Raw genomic sequence first — 22,721 nt, forward strand, 5'->3', positions numbered from 1 at the left:
TGTCCACATGAAAATGCAAAAACACACTATGAAGCGCTGTCAAGAGCATTCCAATCCAACATGCAGCGATATAAACCTAACCGTAATTACAAGCCATGTTGGCCAAACAGAAGCCTGGAAAAAAGGTTATTACCGGTTCCGGTTCTGCCGTCACAAGCCAAAGTCTCAGTTTCACCGTCTACATGAGAACAACACTGCAACATGAGTTTCTAAAAATCGTCACCCTGAGAGGAGTTTTCAAAAAAGTTTGGTTTCAGTGACCGGATACTGTATTTGTGTGTGGACGAAAGACCAAACCGCATAGAAAAAGCTGCGGTTTTGAAAATACCCGTGTTCCTGTGGACAAGGCCTAAGTCATGTTCTAGTCTTCAAGTTTATGTCATGTTTTTGTTTGGTTTGTCTTGTATTCGGTTTCAATAAACTGCAAATGGGTCCTTTCTTTCAACTTGCCTCCAGAGGATTACTATTACAAAAAGCCAGGCCTAAAATTAACCCAGCTGTTTGGCTTCAACTACGTCAAGGAAACAGGACTACAGAGGACTATGTTGATGAGTTTCTTTAGTAAAAATTTTTTTGCAAGGTGGCTTAAAAAAACGAATTTGCTCGTGGCTTCCTGGGGGAAAGATCCCCTGGCGCAATACATCAATCATGCTCTGTTGTACATCAAGCGGCTCTTCATTCACTCGGAAACCACTGGTAATTGAAATATTTATTGAAATACTTTCTTTCAGTCTATGTGTAGCAAAAATAAGAAACCCATTAAATACCTTTTGGTAGATGATGTTCTTTTCTCACTGAAGGTTGGTCCATCATTTTTTGAATGGTCACTCTTCACAGACACAGAGCTGTTTACAGGTGAGCCTGATCTTTCACTAATGACAAGACAAAAAAAAAAAAACATTAGGCCTACTACAGAAGGTTCCTCAGTAATTATATATATATATATATATATATATATATATATATATATATGAATGCTATATTAAAACCATGCATTATTATTCTTCACTCGAATCCAAAGGAGAAATTGATTGATTCATGAACAATGCATTCAGCACCAAGGCAAGGCAAGTTTATTTACATAGCACATTTCATACACAATGGTAATTCAAAGTGCTTTACATAGAAGGAATTAAAATAATAATAAAAAAAATGTTTCTAGTAATTGTGCAGTTAATTCTCATACGTATTTTCAGAAAGTTTTGGATGTAGGCTATCCTCTCCCCAAATTTGTCACTAATAAAACACAAAAATAATTTAAAAAAACACCTGCAGGTGTGCGATGGAGTTTGTTCACTAATTGTTTTGCTTTTAAAAACGGGTACAAAGTTCCTAGGGTGGCAGATTCCTAATGTTTAACACCTCAGCCAATAAACCTTGATCACTATCAGCATATCCGTGACCTTACGAATGTACAACGCCTTTTTGGCAGAGAAACTAAAGTTGTAACTGAGATGCAGGACACATCGTTCATTTTCAACCCTACACCTAACTGGTCTCTGAACATGACGCTTCTTCATTTCAGTGTTTGTTGCATTATATAGACTCATACACTAACAACAGCAAGTCTTATCTATCTTACTGAGCTTCATAAAGGGATAGTTCACCCAAAAATTAACTTTCTGTCAGGACCACTATCGTCAAATGCGATTGACAATCAGCATACATGGGCAACATTGCCCATGTTCTGGGCAAGAACTCCCTGCGCATCCGTGTAGACTATCATGGATAAGAGCAGGGAGAGCAGCAATAACCCTTCTTAGGGTAAACAGAACAGAACCAACATGAATGTTTTGTAGATATCATTAATTCAAGATTTTAAAGAACAACATAATTTGTGGATTTATTCTGAATTAAAGGGCAATCAATCCTGACTGACAAGAGGAGGAGTCGAGGATGGAGGAGGGTAATTAGCTTCTGAGAAACACGATAGCTGCTGATAATATTGAAGGAGCTTATAGTATATGTATGTATATACAGTGATAGGCGTTGTATTCCGAGTTGATTAACATGACCTGCCAGAACTGACGCAACGCTTAATTTTTGTCATCATTTACTTACCCTTGATTTGTTCCAAACCTGTATGAGTTTCTTTCTTCTGTTGTTAAAAATAAGAGTGTCGGAAACCAAACAGTTGATGGTAGCCATTGACTTCCATAATAGGAAAAAAATAAATACTATGGAAGTCAATGGCCACCGTCAACTCTCTGGTTACCAACATTCTTCAAAATATATGATTTTGTGTTCAACACAAGAACGAAACTCATACAGGTTTGGAACAACTTGTGGGTGAATAAATGATGACAGAAATAACTATATTTTGGGTGAACTATCCCTTTAATGATGGAGCTGGACGATCACTTTAGCTTAGCATGATTTCAGTAAAGCATATATTGTAATGAATTGTATACTCAAAGTTTATGATTGTTGATTAATGATAACTGTTTGAGAAATAGAATTAAAACTTTATGACAAATACACTGCCTTCCGGTAACAGAGTTACAATTTTGACCAGTAGTGTTTAAAAGGACTGTCTGAAAACAGACACGGTCTTACCTCTGTCTCTCTGAGAGACTCATCTTAGAGAGAGAGAGTGATTCCTCGATCCTCTGTCATACTGCAGCTAAACTGCCATTGGAAACAGATCAGCACTGGGATCGATGTGTTGAAGACATTCAGCTGCTCAGCACGACCTGGACATGACCATAATGTTATGAGGTGAATATAATTATGAGTGTTGAGGTGGTAACAAACAATCTGAATAAAAATAACATGGGTGTAACCAAATGTTTAGGTGCATTTCAAATAACTCTTCAAAACAAAACATAACAAAATAAAAATATTAGGAGAAACACTTTTTTCAGCACTGGATCAAAACATTGAAGGGAAAACTGAACATATATTGCAGTTTTATATGATTTTACACTCATATTTACCAACGAACCACATCTTTTCATTTGATTTCACATCATTTGATCACATGCTCAGAATGTATTGTATGGCTATTCATATTTTTTTAATATAGGTCATTGTGCTATATGAACGGAAAAGTTATATTTAATTATAGCTGTTGTTTGTTACATTTGACACAAACAAAAATACATTAAAGCATCATTCGCCACATGCATGGGGTCTGATTTCCCTTTTGCTTTCGATTTTGCATCATCACAAAATAACAGGAACAAATAAAAGAAAGGAATTAAAAACATGCCATTTAATACCCAGCCAACATTTGTATGTGGGGCCCATATGGGTATGAAATGGGCTGAAAAAATGGGCCACATGTAGGATTGTCCGCAGGTTACATTATGGCCCCATGTTAATTGCCCAGATGAATTTCATGTAGGATTGCACTTGGTACTAGGTGGGACCCAAGTGGGCAACATGCACAAGACCCATCTCGGTCCCAGCTTAACCCAACGGACATTTGTATGTGGGGCCCATGTGGGTTTGATATGGGCAGAAAAATGGGCTCTATATGGGATTGTCCGCGGGTTACATTATGGCCCCATGTTAATTGCCCAGATGAATTTCATGTAGGATTGCACTTGGTACTAGGTGGGACCCAAGTGGGCAACATGCACAAGACCCATCTCGGTCCCAGCTTAACCCAACGGACATTTGTATGTGGGGCCCATGTGGGTTTGATATGGGCAGAAAAATGGGCTCTATATGGGATTGTCCGCGGGTTACATTATGGCCCCATGTTAATTGCCCAGATGAATTTCATATAGGATTGCACTCGGTACTAGGTGGGACCCAAGTGGGCAACATGCACAAGACCCATCTCGGTCCCAGCTTAACCCCACAACATTTGTATGTGGGGCCCATGTGGGTTTGAAATGGGCTGAAAAATGGGCTCTATATGGGATTGTCCACGGGTTACATTATGGCCCCATGTTAATTGCCCAGATGAATTTCATATAGGATTGCACTCGGTACTAGGTGGGACCCAAGTGGGCAACATGCACAAGACCCATCTCGGTCCCAGCTTAACCCCACAACATTTGTATGTGGGGCCCATGTGGGTTTGAAATGGGCTGAAAAATGGGCTCTATATGGGATTGTCCGCGGGTTACATTATGGCCCCATGTTAATTGCCCAGATGAATTTCATGTAGGATTGCACTTGGTACTAGGTGGGACCCAAGTGTGCAACATGCACAAGACCCATCTCGGTCCTAGCTTAACCCAACGGACATTTGTATGTGGGTTTGAAATGGGCTGAAAAATGGGCTCTATATGGGATTGTCCGCGGGTTACATTATGGCCCCATGTTAATTGCCCACATGGATTGCATGTAGGATGGCAATTATAAACAGGTGGGCCCCAACTGGGCTACATGCACAAGACCCATCTTGGTCCCAGCTTTAGTTTTTTTGTGGGTACTACATGGGCTGAAATATGGGCTGTAAGTGGGTTTGTCCACGGGTTCCATGTTGGCCCCAGCAAATTACTCATTTAGGTTTTATGCAGGATTTCACAGGGCTTTAGGTGGGGCCCAACTAGGAATCATAGGCATGTGGCCCAACTAGGGATCATCTGGGTTCCATCTAAATGAGTAGCAACACCACACAAACAAGTTTTAAAACATTAGAGCACACAGTGAGATTGAAATCTTTTCAAATTTAAACTTTATTGAAATTACCCATCATATTATGCTATATTCTGAAATTCCAGAGACAATATTTAAAGAAGCAGATTTTTGTCAGATTAAAGAGTATCTCTTTAAAGTTATATACCTAATTGTTAAAATACATATTTTTAACCTGTATTTGACCCAGTCTTTACTGAAAGCTTTGAACATTTGAACAGGAAATAAATTGGGGACAGTTAGAAGAAGCAGCAACTATACATTTATCAGTACAGCTTATACTGCAGACAGTCATTTGCGCATTCTAGACACTGTCCTCCTCCATCTCTTGTCCCAAACTATTTTGAGAGTTCCCTCTCAGTTTCTTGTCAGTTGATCTGTGTGCAGTCTTCTTAAGAGCCTCTGCAAAACAAATTTGATTATGATTTTAGAGAAATCATGTTACTTACACATGTCACAATACATTATGAAAGAATAACAACTTTTACTCAGGATAAAAAACAAAAACAGCATAAAACTTCAATTGGAATGGTCATGGTATTGGAATGTCAATGGAAGGGCATTTGGGAAATGAATAGAGAATTACTGTTTATTTATTCAGACTATTCTGATTATATTTTGTATTAATAAAACCAGTTTATAAAGTATGAATATGCGATGTGTTTGAAAGCATCAATTCATTCATTGATACAAGTTAGCCATTGAAAAAAAATTATAAACATTAATAATAATAATTTGTCTCAAGAATTTTTTGTCATTTTAATATTAGGTAGTTTCTCACAATCATTCTCAGTCCATGATAGAATGGGCCGACAACATGATGCATAATAAAGTATTTTAATTTTAACTTTTAAAGTAAAAATATAAAAATATAATTATTTTTGTCTTTGGAAAATAATTGAGGTGATCACAGGTGTGGACTATTCTTACATTTCCAGGATGGCTCGACTTAAGTGTCACAGTTTTAATAACTTTAAGTTAGAATTAACTTAACAACATAACATGTCAGTTACTAGAGATTCTGACAAAATGTTAATTTCTACAGTCGATTTAAAATGTTTTATCTAAATGGAAAAAAAAAGTTTGAATGAATGATTTAATGACTAAAATACTTGTTTCATTACTGGATGAATCAGCGTTTTTGAACAAATCTCTAGAATGAATGATTAAAAATGATATAGAACAGGAGAGAGGCCGCACTATGCAAATAGTTTTATTTGCACAAACGCGTTTCGGCACGTGCCTTCTTCAGTATGCCGCCTTCAGCCTTCTTTAGCACACTGAAGAAGGCACGCGCCGAAACGCGTTTGTGCAAATAAAACTATTTATGCATAGTGCAGCCTCTCTCCTGTTCTTAATATTCTAAGTATTTAGGCCAGCACTCTTAAAGTTTAATCATTGAGTGAAGCCTGCTCCTATTCCCATTTATTTAATGATTAAAAAATGACAAATACATTTGTTTACCAGTCTCGTCACCACCTGTTTGTTAACAATGTGAAATCTTTATCTTTAAGTGTCTTGCAAAAGTTGATTTACTTTTTTATTTATTTTGATTGTAACTGTAGACAGTGTTTATATCTGATTATGAACTATAAACTTTTATCTCAGTACTTCTGTGATCATTTGAATTACGAGCTGATGTTGTTGTAATATTATATAAGAATATAATAAATTACTTTTGTGTCAATCTAAAATTATCTTCCCACTCAATCTTCCCTGAAGTGGTGCAGGACAACGTTGTCCAACAAGTGCTTGTTTCGGACTCTCATCTGCAGATGCCTTGTTTTGGGCATCTAGACATCATTTTTAAAACTGCTTGATTAATATAAGCAGCACGGCAAAGCTTTGTGTGCTCCTTGTCTCCTAATAAGGACCTGAAATAGGTAAATATAAGTCTGCTTTTTAAAACAATGGAGGATGGTTAGTTTGTGACAACAACATGAAACTGCATACCGGTATTCGTGCAGTGCGTGCACATCAAAAGATTAAATCAGATTTGATGCTTGTGACTTATAAATGCACATCAACCCGATGACTTAGCATTCATGTAAAAGCAATGTTCAGATTCATCAATCAGAATGATTTCATTCTGACCGAAACAAAAAACGTCTATGTAAATGTGGCTACTGACAGCATCAACGCAGATATAAATGTTCACTGTGATCTTACTTGACAAAGGTTTAAGACAAATCGTTGTCATTTAGGAAAATATTGCGTAGTATTTGAATTGAGATCAAAATCATTCAACAATTGCAGCTCTAATCTCTGATAATATATGTGGCTCTGTATATTTCTGATAAGTAGACAAACATTACACTTAGCCTAATTCAGAATCCTAACTACACATAGTATTAAAGCAGTAGTTCACTCTAAAATTAAAATTAGCCCACGATTTACTCACCCTCAAGCCATCCTAGGTGTATATGACTTTCTTCTTTCAGACAAATACGATCGGAGTTATATTAATAAACACCCTGACACTTCCGAGCGTCATAATGGCAGTGGATTGCAACAATCAGATTGAAACACAAAAAAGTGCTTCCATGCATTATATAAGAACTCCACGTGGCTCCGGGGGGTTAATAAAGGCCTTCTGAAGCAAAGCCATGTGTTTGTGTAAGAAAAATATTCAAATTTAAAACTTTATAAAGCAAAATAACTAGCTTCCGGCCAAACGAACATACGGATTGCACTTAAAGGGTAAAGCGCATCTTATGCGAGTAATGCGACGCACTGCTGATATTTACGCTACGCCATTATGCACTACGCTACTTCTGACGTCACAAGTTGCGTAAGTTGTGCTTTATACGCAAATAGACTGCGTATGGCCATAAGCTAGTTATTTTACTTTATAAAGTTTTAAATATGGATATTTTTCTTACACAAACTCATGATTTTGCTTTAGAGGGCCTTTATTAACCCCCCAGAGCCGCGTGGAGTTTGTTTATGATGGATAGCTGCACTTTTTTGAGATTCAAACTGATGGTTGCAATCCACTGCCATTATGAAGCTTGGAAGCGTCAGGGTGTTTATTAATATAACTCAGATTGTATTTGTCTGAAAGAAGAAAGTCATATACACTTAGGATGGCTTGAGGGTGAGTAAATCATGGGGTAATTTTCATTTTAAAGTGAACTACTCAAAGTAAAGTATGTAAAATCTAATTTTGTAAATTTTATTAAATTAAGTAAAATCAAAGCACCTCACACATAACAAAAGGTTAATGAATCCATACCAGAAGTGACAGTGCAGTGTAGTAACAATCCTCCACCAAATTGCCAGTACTCATCTGGATCCTTGGTCAGTCTTGGGTGGGGTGTAGTGGGCTGATAAGTCCTTTAAAAAGAAAGATTACCATTCCTTTAAACAATATTAAACAAAACGTATTTAAATTGTACCAACATTTGCCATTATAAAACATTCAGACAACATGAACAAATAGCTCCCTGGGTGCCGCAGCAAAAACGGCTGCCCACTTCTCCGGGTGTGTGTGTTTGTGTGTGTGTGTGTGTGTGTGCACTTGAATGGGTGAAATGAAGAGCACAAATTCCGAGTATGGGGACACCATACTTGGCTACATGTCACGTCACATCACACAATTGTAGCTTAAAAAAAGCAAATTGGTACACCAAAATCAAACAATCTAATAATTTTACCTGTAGCCAAATTTATCCTGTTATGACACGTCTGAGGGTCTTTCCCTTGATGTTCTTCAGTGAACTAAATAAAGGACTGATGATGGTGACATGTTCTCCTTTCTTTGTCACTTTAGAGGAAGAAAGACAAAAGGATAAAAAGTTACTCAGATTTGTCACTGGTAGAGGAAATGACTTGACGATGATACTAATACTTTTACTATATAATATATTAATCCCAAATGTAAGGTTTAGAAGCAATGGTTAAAATTGACTGAAGTTGATACGGTAATCGTGGCGGAGTTGTCTCTCTGTTGGGTGCCTGTTCTCCCCAAAAAATCTTCTTCCAGTGCTTGAATAGAAGTAAACAAATCTCTTATCATTAGCAGTTACCAGTTTTTGAAGAGGTGATGTAAAAATACTCCGAAACGGCTATCTAGAAAAAGAGATTTATTTTAGACCAATAATATTTCTCAAATCTTCAGTAGATTCTAGTGTTTCAGAGTGTAAATAACTGTTTTATCAGTCACTTTACTTATTTGGATGCTCCTTCCCTAGTAAATAATAAATAAATAAAAAACCTATACAAAAACATAGGCCTACTTATTATCCTTCAAACCCATTAACATATTTATTGACACAATCACCTAAGACTTATATTTAATATATAATAAAACTATATTTGGAGCATTTCTTTAGTGCACAATGTAACTTTTTTTATATTACAACAATTTGGAAAAAAAAAAAAAAAATTGCATTTTATATATATATATATATATATATATATATATATATATATATATATATATACATCACTGTTAATAAAGTGTACCTAAAGTTTGCAATAGTTCCACAATCAAATACACTTAACCTCAGCACTTTCAGATAACTAAAGTGCATTAAGTACATAATGTGTTGTTCTTATTGACTTTAAGTATATCATTTAGGATACCAAAGTACAATTGCAGGGTAAATATTAAGTACATAAATATGTTCTTCACTAGGGTTTTCTTGAGTTTGAGTTTTAAACTAGCTGACAACATTGACATCAGAGGCTTACAATATTAAACACATGCTAATCGCGATTGATGAAGCACACCTTCACAGTCAATGGTACACACAGCTGCAGGTTGTACGTTACGTCCGTTATCCGTTTATTAAACTCTCGTGTGTACACAGAACATCTGGGAAGTTAATGAACTCCATTAACACAAGATTTGTTTATCTGCATTATTCTACCATTAACTATATAGCACTCTCACCTTATTTTAATGTAATACCTAAACATGACATATTTATTAATAGATCTGTTTTTCTAAAATTATAGTGGATATATAGGACATGAACACGAAACATAACTTTATGTAACAGAGACTGAAAAATGTTCTCTTACCTGATATCGCCAATATGTTTGCAGGACCTCATCCAGTCCGACCTTCCTTGTGTGTTCACATATCAGCTTCTGTTCTCCTCCGTTTACATGTCACAACGCAAATTAGTTCAAAATAAGAATTTAACTGCCATAAGTAAAAACTGAGTAATCTTGCCGAGCAGTAGCAGCACACACACACACGCAGTCATCAACTCAAACTGACGTATTTTCAAACATGACCAGTAAAAAGGCGCGCACAGTTGTCATTGGCCAGTTACGTAGATGACAGTCAGATTAACCAATCATGATCAAAGTAGGTGAAACAAACAACCAATAGCGATTGTTTCAGCCTGGTAATGGAAAAGATTACTTTTCCTCTTTTCTTTCTTTTTTTAAAGAAATGTGTGTGTTTAGTTTTATTTGTAGACTATATTATTTGATTAGTTGGTCAAATAGTGTTTTTATGACAGTGTGTGAATAAAAATGCAATCCTGCATGGTAGCTATAAGCTTTAGGCACACACACACAAAATTGTAAATCCAAACAAAATCACACAAAGCAAAACATTTTCTGCTGCACTTCTCTCTTGAGATTGAAATATCCATTATTATTTTTATTATTGTTAATAATAAAATTATTATATTTTAACATAAATTTAGCTTTTTGAAGTGGTGTTTTGATCAAAATATACAATGCTAAAATAATAATTAGAAATAATAATAATTCAAAGGTTAAGTATTTCTTGAAGACATGACATTGATTCACATACAGATTTTGAAAAAGAAAAACTTTTTCACCTATATTTCAACTTTGAGGGTCAGTCATGTCGTGCCAACTACGACTGAAAATAAAAGTCTGAACTGTTGGCCTCAAAAGAAAACTGAACACAAACCACAATATGCTAAATTAATGAAACTGCACTTTATTCTGTACTCCTGTATATGCTGCAAATATGATTTCTGAATTTATATTTTCCCTTCGAACCATGAATTTCCATTCTATCTTTCTTTGCTTGGACTATTTCATCATCTGAACTGATGTTCCCCTTTCAATAATCAAAACCCTAACCCTAAGCCCAATATTAAAACATCTCTAGAATTATATTGTCACTAACCGACTGACCAGAAAACACTGAGTAGCCTATCTCCATTGAATGAGGGCACATGGCTGGTGCTAGGGGTTTGATTTCTTTTACCCATCTCTAAGACATTATTTTGATAGATAATTATAGCTTCTGTAACCCGTTCTTCATATTGTACAGTGACCATTTTCTGGATATTTTGAACCATTTGTATACATTTTAAAATAACTATGGAGATAAGCATTTTGCAGTAACTCACAAAATCAGACCACTAAAAGTTGACACTTTGAATTAAATGTCAATGATTAGGGTTGGAACTAATGTCTGCTGAACACCAACACTCCAGGACTGGATTTGAAGAGCCATGGCCTATACAGTACTGTACCCACAATTGCCAAAAGTGTTGGGACACCCCTCTAAATCATTGAATTTGGGTATTTCAATCACTTCCATGGCCACAGCTGTATACACACACGCTTCTACATCTACACACATTTGTGAAAGAATAGGTCGCTTTCAGGAGCTCAGTGAATTCAAGCATGGTACCGTGATAGGTTTCCACCCGTGTAAGTCCATTTGTGAAATTTCCTCACTACCAAATATTCCACGGTCAACTGTTAGTGGCATTATAACAAAGATTATAAATTATAAATATACTGTATATAATTGTTTTAATGATTGTACAGACATGTTATTTACAAGTATATAGATTATGATGTAATTTACAGATTCACAATTTATTTTTATTACATAATTCATTATTTCAAAATTATACTCGTATTTCCCCATTCATAACCCATATAGAGATTACCTATGTCGGTACTACCATGGGCCCATGTAGGCAGCCTATATGCGATTGATTGTGTTTGCCCATGTCTGACCCATATAGTTTATCAAAGTGGGCCCCATATGTTTTTCCCATTCATAACCCATATAGAGATTACCTATGTGGGTACTACCTTGGGCTCAGGTTGTCAGCCTATATGGGATTGATTGTGTTTGCCCATGTCTGACCCATATGGTTTGGCCAAGCGGGCCCCATATGTTTTTCCCATTCATAACCCATATAGAGATTACCTATGTGGGTACTACCTTGGGCTCAGGTTGGCAGCCTATATGGGACTGATTGTGTTTGCCCATGTCTGACCCATATGGTTTGGTCAAGCGGGCCCCATATGTTTTTCCCATTCATAACCCATATAGAGATTACCTATGCGGGTACTACCTTGGGCTCAGGTTGGCAGCCTATATGGGACTGATTGTGTTTGCCCATGTCTGACCCATGTGGTTTGGTCAAGCGGGCCCCATATGTTTTTCCCATTCATAACCCATTTAGTGATTACCTATGTGGGTACTACCATGGGCTCAGGTTGGCAGCCTATATGGGACTGATTGTGTTTGCCCATGTCTGACCCATATGGTTTGGCCAAGTGGGCCCCATATATTTTCCCCATTCATAACCCATATAGAGATTGCCTATGTGGGTACTACCATGGGCTCAGGTTGGCAGCCTATATGGGATTGATTGTGTTTGCCCATGTCTGACCCATATGGTTTGGCCAAGCGGGCCCCATATGTTTTTCCCATTCATAACCCATATAGAGATTACCTATGTGGCTACTACCTTGGGCTCAGGTTGGCAGCCTATATGGGACTGATTGTGTTTGCCCATGTCTGACCCATGTGGTTTGGTCAAGCGGGCCCCATATGTTTTTCCCATTCATAACCCATTTAGTGATTACCTATGTGGGTACTACCATGGGCTCAGGTTGGCAGCCTATATGGGACTGATTGTGTTTGCCCATGTCTGACCCATATGGTTTGGCCAAGCGGGCCCTATATATTTTCCCCATTTATAACCCATATAGAGATTGCCTATGTGGGTACTACCATGGGCTCAGGTTGGCAGCCTATATGGGACTGATTGTGTTTGCCCATGTCTTACCCATATGGTTTGGCCAAGCGGGCCCCATATGTTTTTCCCATTCATAACCCATATAGAGATTACCTATGTGGGTACTACCTTGGGCTCAGGTTGGCAGCCTATATGGGACTGATTGTGTTTGCCCATGTCTAACCCATTTGGTTTGGCCAAGCGGGCCCCATATGTTTTTCCCATTCATAACCCATATAGAGATTACCTATGTGGGTACTACCTTGGGCTCAGGTTGGCAGCCTATATGGGACTGATTGTGTTTGCCCATGTCTAACCCATTTGGTTTGGCCAAGCGGGCCCCATATGTTTTTCCCATTCATAACCCATATAGAGATTACCTATGTGGGTACTACCTTGGGCTCAGGTTGGCAGCCTATATGGGACTGATTGTGTTTGCCCATGTCTGACCCATGTGGTTTGGCCAAGTGGGCCCCATATGTTTTTCCCATTCATAACCCATATAGAGATTACCTATGTGGGTACTACCTTGGGCTCAGGTTGGCAGCCTATATGGGACTGATTGTGTTTGCCCATGTCTGACCCATATGGTTTGGCCAAGCGGGCCCCATATGTTTTTCCCATTCATAACCCATATAGAGATTGCCTATGTGGGTACTACCTTGGGCTCATGTTGGCAGCCTATATGGGACTGGTTGTGTTTGCCCATGTCTGACCCATGTGGTTTGGTCAAGCTGGCCCCATATGTTTTTCCCATTCATAACCCATACAGAGATTACCTATGTGGGTACTACCTTGGGCCCATGTGGGCAGCCTATATGGGATTGATTGTGTTTGCCAATGTCTGACCTATTTGATAAACCCAAATGGGCCCCATTTGTGTTACCCATTTTCAGCCCATGCACTCAGTTCCCATTAGTGACCCAACTAGGACCCATATAGGGAGCCCACCTGTTTTTGCCCATGTGGGACCTACTTAGATGACCCAAGTGGGCCCCAGATAAGATGCCCATTTTGGGACCATGCCCACTTGGTACCCAAGTAGCCCAAGCATAAACCATGTGGGGCCAACATATACGTGTTGGCTGGGTAAATGTATTGAAAAAGCATTACCTGTTCTTAAAAAAATTTAAAAAAAATAAAAAAACTATCGTCAAATGCGATTGACAATTATACAGTTTGGATTGACGGTTCTGTGCAAGAACTCCCTGTGCATCCATCCATGATGCAGCCTAGCATGGATAAGAGCAGGGAGAGCAGCAATAACCCCCTTTAGGGTACAAACAACAGAACCAACATTAATGTTTTGCAGATATCATTAATTTAAGATTTTAAAGAACAACATAATTCGAGGATTTATTCTGATTCAATGGGCATTTTTTTTTTAGTTTAGGTCACTGTGCAACGTGAACGGACATGTTCTATTTAATTATAAGCCGACATTTGTTACATTTGATTTGACACATACAAAAATACATTAAATCATTATTCACCACGTGCCTGGGGTCTGGTTTCCCGTTAGAGTGCTTTCAATTTTGATTTCATCACAAAACAACAGCCAAAAATAAAAGGAAGGAATAAAAAAAGGCCTCGTAATACTTATTGAAAAACCATTAACTGTTCTTTAACGTAATTATCAATCACGGTAATTGAGGACGTTTAAAAAACTTACTTGCTGCGTCGGTCTGGAGAAACGATTTGCAAAATGGTTTCTTTTTCTCACTTTTACTATTAGTCACATGACAGGATTACACCCATGTAAGCGACCTTTGCCAACAACCAGTGTTCTGCTACATTTACGATTTTTAAAGCCTTTAGATTTGTTCACGGTTAGGCATTGACTGGTCGTTCTAACATCATCATATGTATGCCTTAATAAAGCAAGTCACTTTTGTGGCTTGCATTTAACAGTCAGCCTTGACTTAATTTGTGCTAGATCTTTATCAAATCATGATGTCAGCAAACCAATTGTGAGACGTGTTCATATAAAATGTGACATAATATTCCCTCAGTGTAGCTATATATATATATATATATATATATATATATATATATATATATATATATATATATATATATATATATATAATTTATTTATTTTTCCTCTCCAGGTGGCTCGAATTGGTTTATCCCGATGGATAACTTTAAGTAGCCTAGTTTAGTTTACCTTCACTCATTTTAGCATGGACCCTAAACTAACAAGCGTGTTTTAATATTGTTTTTATTATTTTTATTAGGCCTACTTGTTGAATATTCTGCGTTTGTCTAAAACACTTTCAGTTTCGTTTATACAAACATAAAATGAGTCTAGCCTACTTATCCTACATTTACTATAGACACTTTGTAAATAACACATATGCACTGATTTAAGGGTGAAATTCAACCATGTTATTTTCTTTAGTTGCCTTATAATTAGGCCTACATAATCTCTGTAAAGTCACAGTGCAGTCAGCAAATTTAATTTGGACAAACTCAATTTAATAATTAAAATAGATTTAATAATTTAACAAAGTAGACTAGGCTAGGCTACTTTTATAGGCCCACAAAAAAAAGTCATTTAAAAAAGCAAGAGAAAGGATAGCAGGCATTCATTTATATACAGATACAATTAAAATGCCACATAACCATAAAATATAACATTTACTTTACTAATTTACTATCTATGATTACTAATCTAATCAGTCACGTATTAACCCCTTATCAAGCACCCCCTTTTTTTAATAGTCATGAAAATGCACATTTCGAACCTAAATGGTTGTAATTCAAGAATGCTTTGGAATATAGATGTAAGATTGGTATTGTTTTTAAGAAGACACTTGGCAGATTTTTGTAGAAGTGAAATAAATTAAGACAGTTAAAGAGAAAAAAAGTTATAGAAGTTTATGAGTTTATGAAAATTTACAACGTTAAAAATCTAATTATTCATATTTTATATAAAATATATATTTTCAAAACCTGGTGGACTCTAAAACTGCAAAAAAAAAATCAAAGGCAAAAATCTGAACAAGTTGTGTTTCAAATTTTAGGTTGATATATCTCAAAAAATAAGCTTTCAGTGAGATTTTGTTTGGGCGCAGTACCGAACTTTTCCACTAGTTTACATTACTGCACAAGGGCGCCTCCATTTCCATATGTTGTTTGAGTGATCTGAACCATTATTTTTTACAAATTTCGTTCAATTTATGAAGTAGACAACCTATTCAGAAGTAGTATTGGAAGTTTGGCAGATTTTGAAATGAATTCAACCTCTAAGAAACACAAGAAGAACACGTATGTGCATTATAGCTCGCTGCCACATCACAAATGGTGAATCTATTATTTATTTATTTATATTTAAAACATTTGCAGACCTTTTTTTCTAAAATAATTTAATGGATGCTATCTTTTGAACTCTTGGCATGAAAACAAACTGAGGTTTCTACCATTCTTTCATGGTCATCACTATTTCAAAATAAAGGTCTTACTCGTATGAAAATATTCTTGTTGCAAATTGATAAATTACGGCTCATCTGTAATGTATTTTGAAAATCATGTGATATATGAGATTTCAAATGATATATAGTTTGTCAAGATTGGTTTAGGTTTAGTATAGGATACTGTCACTGTTTTAAATATATAGCTGTGGCTATGCCAATATAAGGGGTTCACCAATAAGGCAGCTGTTCTCCCGCATAGACGGTTACAGAGTAGAATTTCAGTTGTTTCTGAAATGAATTCAGGTGCTAGTAAAGTGAAAGCAATGGCTCAGGAACAACATGTACAATTGAAGATTATAAGATTTAGTCACTATAACTGCAACAGAATTTCAACACACAAAAAATGAGGACATGGACACGTGAAGACTTTGCATAACAAATAGCGGTCACAACATCGGTGTTTCAAAATCAGTTAGTCTCCAATTACAATTTATGCCCATATTCTCAGATCAGAACAGTTCATATCTGAATATATAATGACCAATGTAGATTTTGCTGTACAGACATTACATCATCACACATTAATATATCCTCATAGATACAGTATTATAGTGACTCTTCTGAGGATCCTCACCTGACAAACATATATGAAGACTTCAGATGCAAAAGCCTCTAAGTGCCATCTGAAATTTTCTTCTATAATGATCATTCTTATCAAGCTTGTATGTTCAGTTATTTCACTTTAATGGCAATGAAAATGACCTTTTCATTGTCATTAAAGTGAAATTATACTGAACCTAAATATACGAGCTTGATAAAAATGCTAATTTTAGAAGAAAATTTCAGATGGCACTTAGAGGCTTTTGCATCTGAAGTCTTCATAGAGGTGCATTAACAGATCACATAACTGACTTAATACAAATTAAAATGATGTATATAAAACATAAGAGATAATTTCTAAAATGTGTAGAAATGTAAAATGAAAGTATGGTATTAATAATACACAAAATGACAGATGCATTCAAGAAATGATTTTACTATCACAACTTTCACTTTCAATGGACATAATTTGATATATTTGTGTGCTAAATTTTGATTTGCTAAATCAGCTCTAAGATTAACAGCATGTTATTTGCTTCATAATGGATGAGTTTAATTCCAACACCATTATGTCTGTAGCAGTGATGTGCGGTGGCGGTTTAAAGTGAGGAGGCGTCCTCTAATTTTTTTAATATACTGTATATCAAATGTACATTTATATCCGTTACACTTAATTTTACTGGTTAAATAAATATTAAATGAAAAGAGAGACAAATACAATTCTATTTAGCATGTTTGTTTTTTCCAATAACTATGTAGATTTCTATTTATTAAAAACAAAGTATAAATTTCATCAAGTTAGTTTTTACACATTTTTACATTTAGCCTATTCCAAAATAATAACTAAAGACAGTAACAATGTATATTATTTGTGAAATAATGTTCAGCTTTTCTTTTTAATAGTCAACTTATTTTTAGCAGTCATCAAGCTTGTACACACTGGTCAAAGACACAAAGATGTACCTTTAATTTCCCAATGCTGACTGCTCACTAAACCCCCCCAAAGTCATCAAGTTTTCAGACCATTTCAAGTTTGATTTTGACATAACATGAATGGTGAAATGGTTGAGTAGTTTACTTACTTTTTAATTAGTATTCCCATTAATGCCACCCTAAACCCACCGCACGCATGCTGTCTGTTTTGAGTCAATGGGACAGAGTTGTGCTTGTATCTTCCCCTGCGGATGTCGCTGTTACTTTATAAAAACGAGTGACTTGTACAATTTTTAATGTCACATTTTGTAAAATTTGCGCCGTTTTTATTATTTTTTCTTCCGGTTTTTTTTATGAGACTCTGCCTCCCTTGACTTCTCAGAGGAAACGCTCCTGGTCTGTAGGTCTTTTACTGAAGAGGCAGGTTTCTGGTTTTTGGACCCGTCTGAGCTCTGAACAGGCTGAGCTTCTTCCTCCGGTATTCCTCCTGTAAACAAACAAAACTATCAGTTGCATGTTTCTAATGCTGTATCATTTCATTTAAACATCTGAATCTCTTAACACGTGTGCATTAGCAATTGTTTTTAAATAGTAATACATAAGAGCTAGAATAAACTTAAATAATATAAAACAATGTCATTTAAATGTCAGATAAATACATGTGTATGAACACACTGAGTTCATAATGAATGTGTTAAAAGGGGTTACTGTTTTCAAAGATTTAAACTCATACAAAGATTGAGTCTGTTTTTTGTGCTTGTATTCTCAGAGTTTATATTTGAATATATAAGGTATATTTTAGATTTTGCTGTACAGATATCACATCATCAATGTATTCTGATAAAGACAGATAGTAATATAGTGAGGCTCTTCTGAAGATCTCTCACCTGATGATGACGGGGTTTTTCCTGTTAAATTCACTGGCTCCGGAGTTTTAGATGTAAACAATCCAGTAACAAAGTTCACACCTGCCCACAACATGCTTTCCTTGTCTAGGCTGCAATGAGGAATCGGAAGAAAAAAAATTATCAGTGATGGGGGAAACAAAAACAAGTTGCAAAATTATACTATATGAATGAGTGACTGCGTGCTATAAGTTAGTAATTTGCATAAAAACACTCCCAATGATCTCCTCTGCTTTCTTCACTCAGCAAATTTATTATGCTCTCTAAAGACATGCTCTCAATTTTTCATACTTTTAGAATAAAATTAAGGACGAATTGATGAAACACGATTTGTTTGTGAACATTTGCAAGAAGATTTACACTATGCACCATGGTTAGTGAATGAGAATATTTGTTAAAATACAATGCATTTTAAACATGATTTATATTGATATGAGTTCTAGTGAGTCAGTGTAAAGGAGAAAAATGCTGATGAGTGTTTAAATGTGCTAAATGTAAAGGAGCAAATACACACGTTAATTTTTAATAATATATATTTCTTTAAAGTTAACATTTTCCACTAGGTAAAGCTTGTCCTCTAGTTTAAATGTGCTTGTAGTGGATTTAGCGATGATTTAATTGATGAGCTATCAACATTAGCTGTTGCAAAACCTAATTTTACAGAAGGAAAAGTCACGAAAAATTGGTTGAATATTATGTCAGAATTAAATCAACAAGAAAGAAGGTATTCTTTAATGAATGTTACTATAATGGTCGGGTGATGGCGCTAAACACACATGATCATTGTCTTAAAAGGTTGGCCAGAAGAGTTAAAGATACTACAAATTAATACAAAACATACAAAAACACAGAACAATGTACACTTATGTGTTTATTCTTGATGCGATTTATGCTTAGTTTAATGATTATGAACACAAGGTTAACCATTGAAAACCAAATCTATATTTATTGCATTCATATAACATCAATTAAACTAAAGCTGACAAAGAGGTATGTATAAACTAAAGTCACTATTGACTTTTCAATGTCTAAAGTAAGCTACATGTAGGATAAATGTATCTGACAGCTTCTGCGACAGCTCTCTGACGCGGTGTAATACAAGTGGCGCTTCATTTCGTTCACTCCTTGCTTACAGTGCACTCAACTGCCATGCACTATATAGGAATCAGAGAGTCAGTTAACAAGTGAGCCATTTCAGATAACGATAATCGATTCCTATGCTGGAGTCGACCCTATTTGTACTAATTCTATATGAAATTGTAATAATTTTCTACTAAAGCAATTAATAAAGCAGGTATTGTTCCATAAAGCTGTAGTTGTGCAGTATCAGAGGCCAAAATCTCTATTTTATACCACAAAGAGACATGTACTCACCTCAGTTTACAGCTTGAGTCTCGCAGCACGTCACTGAGCTGCTTCCCGGAGTCATCTATCTTATTGTTTCTCAGATCAAGCTCTTTTAAAAAATGCAGTGCTTTTGTTTTAGACAAAGACTGAGTTAAAGCAGAAACATCTGTAATGCCACAGTCTTTTAGGCTAGAAAGAGACAAACAGACAGAAGAAGAGAGATCATCTTACTTTGACCAGATCACAAAAATCGAAGGTGAAGAATGTGAACATTTCACGAGATATTAAGTAGGGATGCACCGAAACTGTTTTGGAGGGCCTAAATCAGTGACTGAAACAGACGTTTAATTAGCGCTTCTCTGATGGCAAACTTTGTGTTCAGCGTATATTTCATGCACACAATGTGGACAAGATACCACAGTTAAACATGTCAGCTGTGTGGACACTATAGCTCTGGATTGACAATGTTAATTTTTTATTTTTATCGGTAATGATAGGGTTTCCTAGATCTAAAATCTTTGAATCTGTGCTGTTTTCTGTTTATGCTAACTTTTTTTTAAATCGGCAAACTTTTTTTTTTTTTTTTTTTTTTTTTTTTTTACAATTTTTGTATTTGCAGCATGCCTGCCATCCAATAATGGCAAAAAGCTTTGTTACTTTTAATATGAAGTAAAGTCTCAACTTTAAATACTAATGATTTTATTACGAAATTCAAAAAATAAATAATGTTTTGGCACTCTTAATTCGCTGTTACAGACAATTAATTGTTGTTTAAATGTTTATACAGTATTTCACTAACAAACTGGAGTAGAAACTATTCTGTTATTAAAAATTTTATTTAAAACTTGCCTTGGGTGCAATTTAAATGTTTGTACTCAATTGTATATATTCGAATGTTGGTTATAAAATAAGTTTGATTAATTAATTGATTATTAATTTCTTATTTATATGTCTGTTTTGTTTTTTGGCCAAGTGTATCCAGAATTTCTGATGTGGTTTTGACACAGAATTTTTAATTCAGTGCATACCTAATATTAAGTAGATAGTGTCTTAGTTTAAATTGTTGTAAGTGAATATTACCCACCTCAATATCTCCAGTTTACATTGTGAATCCTTCAGTACATCACATAAGTGCTTTACTCCTTTGTTTTCTATTTTATTCTCACTGAGGTCCAGTTCTCTCAGGTGTGATAGGTTTGATTTCAGAGCTGAAGTCACATCAGAACAACCTTCATCTGTCATTTCACAGCCTCTTAACCTATATTGAGAGAAATGTGACATTCAAATACCAAAACTATTTTTTCCCAGGCTTTGGCTATATATTGTATCCTCCACCATGCTTGGGACAGAATACATGATTTTTTTCAGTCTGTTGTTGATTGGATGGAGAAAAATGAGCAATGTATACTGTAATGGAGGCAGCTCTGAATGCAATTGGCTTAATGGAAGTGAAGTGCATGGATTTATGTATAAGTCATAGACGTCAAGTGAGCATATCTCAGAAAGATCAAGTTTTATCTAAAGATTACAAGGGCAAATTACTTTATACTTCATCCACAATAAGTTCAGTAATATACACTAATAAAATGAAAATTGTGTATGATTAAAATGTTATACCAACTTTAAACTTAACACTGAATAACACGGTATCTGCTGTTAAGTATATCGTAACTCACTCTAGTTTTTCCAGCTTGCATGGTTTTTTCATCAGTAGATCACTGAGGTTTTTCACTCCAGAGTCTCCTAGTTCATTCCCACTCAGGTCCAGCTCTCTCAGGTGTGATGGATTTGATTTAAGAGCTGAAGTCACAGCAGAACATCCTTCATCTGTCATTTTACAGCATCTTAACCTATATTGAGAGAAATGTGACATTCAAATACCAAAACAATTTCCCCAGGCTTTGGTTTAAACTATATAAGTGATTTTAAGCATTTTGTGCCTCTTTAAGCCTATGTGAATGTTCCTTACCTTAATCTCTCCAGTTTACAGAGTGAATCCCTCAGTACGTCACATAAGTGATCCACTCCTGTGTTTATTTCATTCTCACTGAGGTCCAGGTCTCTCAGGTGTGATGGGTTTGATTTCAGAGCTGAAGTCAGACTGAGACACTGTTCCTCTGTAATACTGCATCCAGACAGACTGAAAAAAAAACAATACTAAGTCTTAATGCACAGATCCAATCTTTTGACCATATCCAATTTTTTGGCCGGGTATTTTTATTTGACATTGTTTACATTAATTCCAGCCCAAAATGATTTTCGGTGATCGTTTTACTATGGTAGACCCAGGTTTTGAATGGTCGTGCTATTACAATTAGTTATATAATTCCTGACGGTTGGTCATGATTATTTGCCAGCGTGGACAAGAGAACAGCCGTCAATCATGTTGATTGGTTTGCAGTGCAAAATCTGACAGAACAGATACATAGTTATATATAGCCTATTTTTTAGTTTATCGACAGCTCAGATCTAGAATTCTGAAGTGAAATAATGTAACCCTGTAATTTTTTTTAATGAATTCGAATGAATGAGAGAGAGAGAGAGAGAGAGAGAGAGAGAGAGAGAGAGAGAGAGAGAGAGAGAGAGAATAGTAACGCTTGTTTGATAGTAACTCTCTCTCTCTGTGTGTGTGTGTGTGGCTTCAAGAGTAGAGACAAATCTGTGTCGTACTTTATATATGCTGTTATCCTTTTGATATTACTTACTATATATACACAATATGTATACATATTTGATTTTTAAAATACTTTTTATAATATAATACTGACTTGATAACTAATCAATTTCATTATAATCATAAATATAAATACATTTCAGTACAACTAAAATCATTTGTGTCTTGTTCAAGCTTGATGTCACTAGTTTCCACAGAGCTTTGGGTAAAGCTTGATTCATTTTAATACATTTTATTGTGGCTCTGTGGAAGGGAAGAAGACTCCCTCAGA

At 35.7% G+C, this 22,721-nt stretch overlaps 2 protein-coding genes and 1 long non-coding RNA gene across 5 annotated transcripts in view; all 3 read right to left on the bottom strand.

The window, feature by feature from the left end:
* The window catches only part of LOC306988932 (uncharacterized protein), a 198,748-nt gene that overhangs the window by 48,545 nt on the left and 127,482 nt on the right, over window positions 1-22,721 (bottom strand). The gene's annotated exons all lie outside the window — the stretch shown is intronic.
* LOC306988939 (NLR family CARD domain-containing protein 3-like) overlaps window positions 1-22,721 on the bottom strand; it is a gene marked incomplete at its 3' end in the record, with an annotated part of 80,949 nt that overhangs the window by 14,014 nt on the left and 44,214 nt on the right. Inside the window, 1 exon segment of the mRNA XM_079594166.1 lies at window positions 768-872. Coding sequence (XP_079450292.1) covers window positions 768-872 — 105 coding nt within the window.
* Window positions 4,624-9,837, bottom strand: LOC306988945. Of its 3 annotated transcripts, none has more exons than XR_013795527.1 (4): window positions 9,622-9,837; window positions 8,250-8,580; window positions 7,829-7,929; window positions 4,624-4,995 (listed from the first exon to the last, which is right to left on the bottom strand). It is a non-coding gene; the product is annotated as an uncharacterized lncRNA (long non-coding RNA). The 3 variants fall into 3 exon arrangements; XR_013795528.1 differs by having other exon boundaries at window positions 4,651-4,995; window positions 8,250-8,359; window positions 9,622-9,798; XR_013795529.1 differs by lacking the exon at window positions 9,622-9,837 and adding an exon at window positions 9,289-9,609 and having other exon boundaries at window positions 4,651-4,995.

This window comes from Phoxinus phoxinus (assembly GCF_949152265.1).
Source record: "Phoxinus phoxinus genome assembly, chromosome: 20".
Taxonomy (NCBI): domain Eukaryota; kingdom Metazoa; phylum Chordata; class Actinopteri; order Cypriniformes; family Leuciscidae; genus Phoxinus; species Phoxinus phoxinus.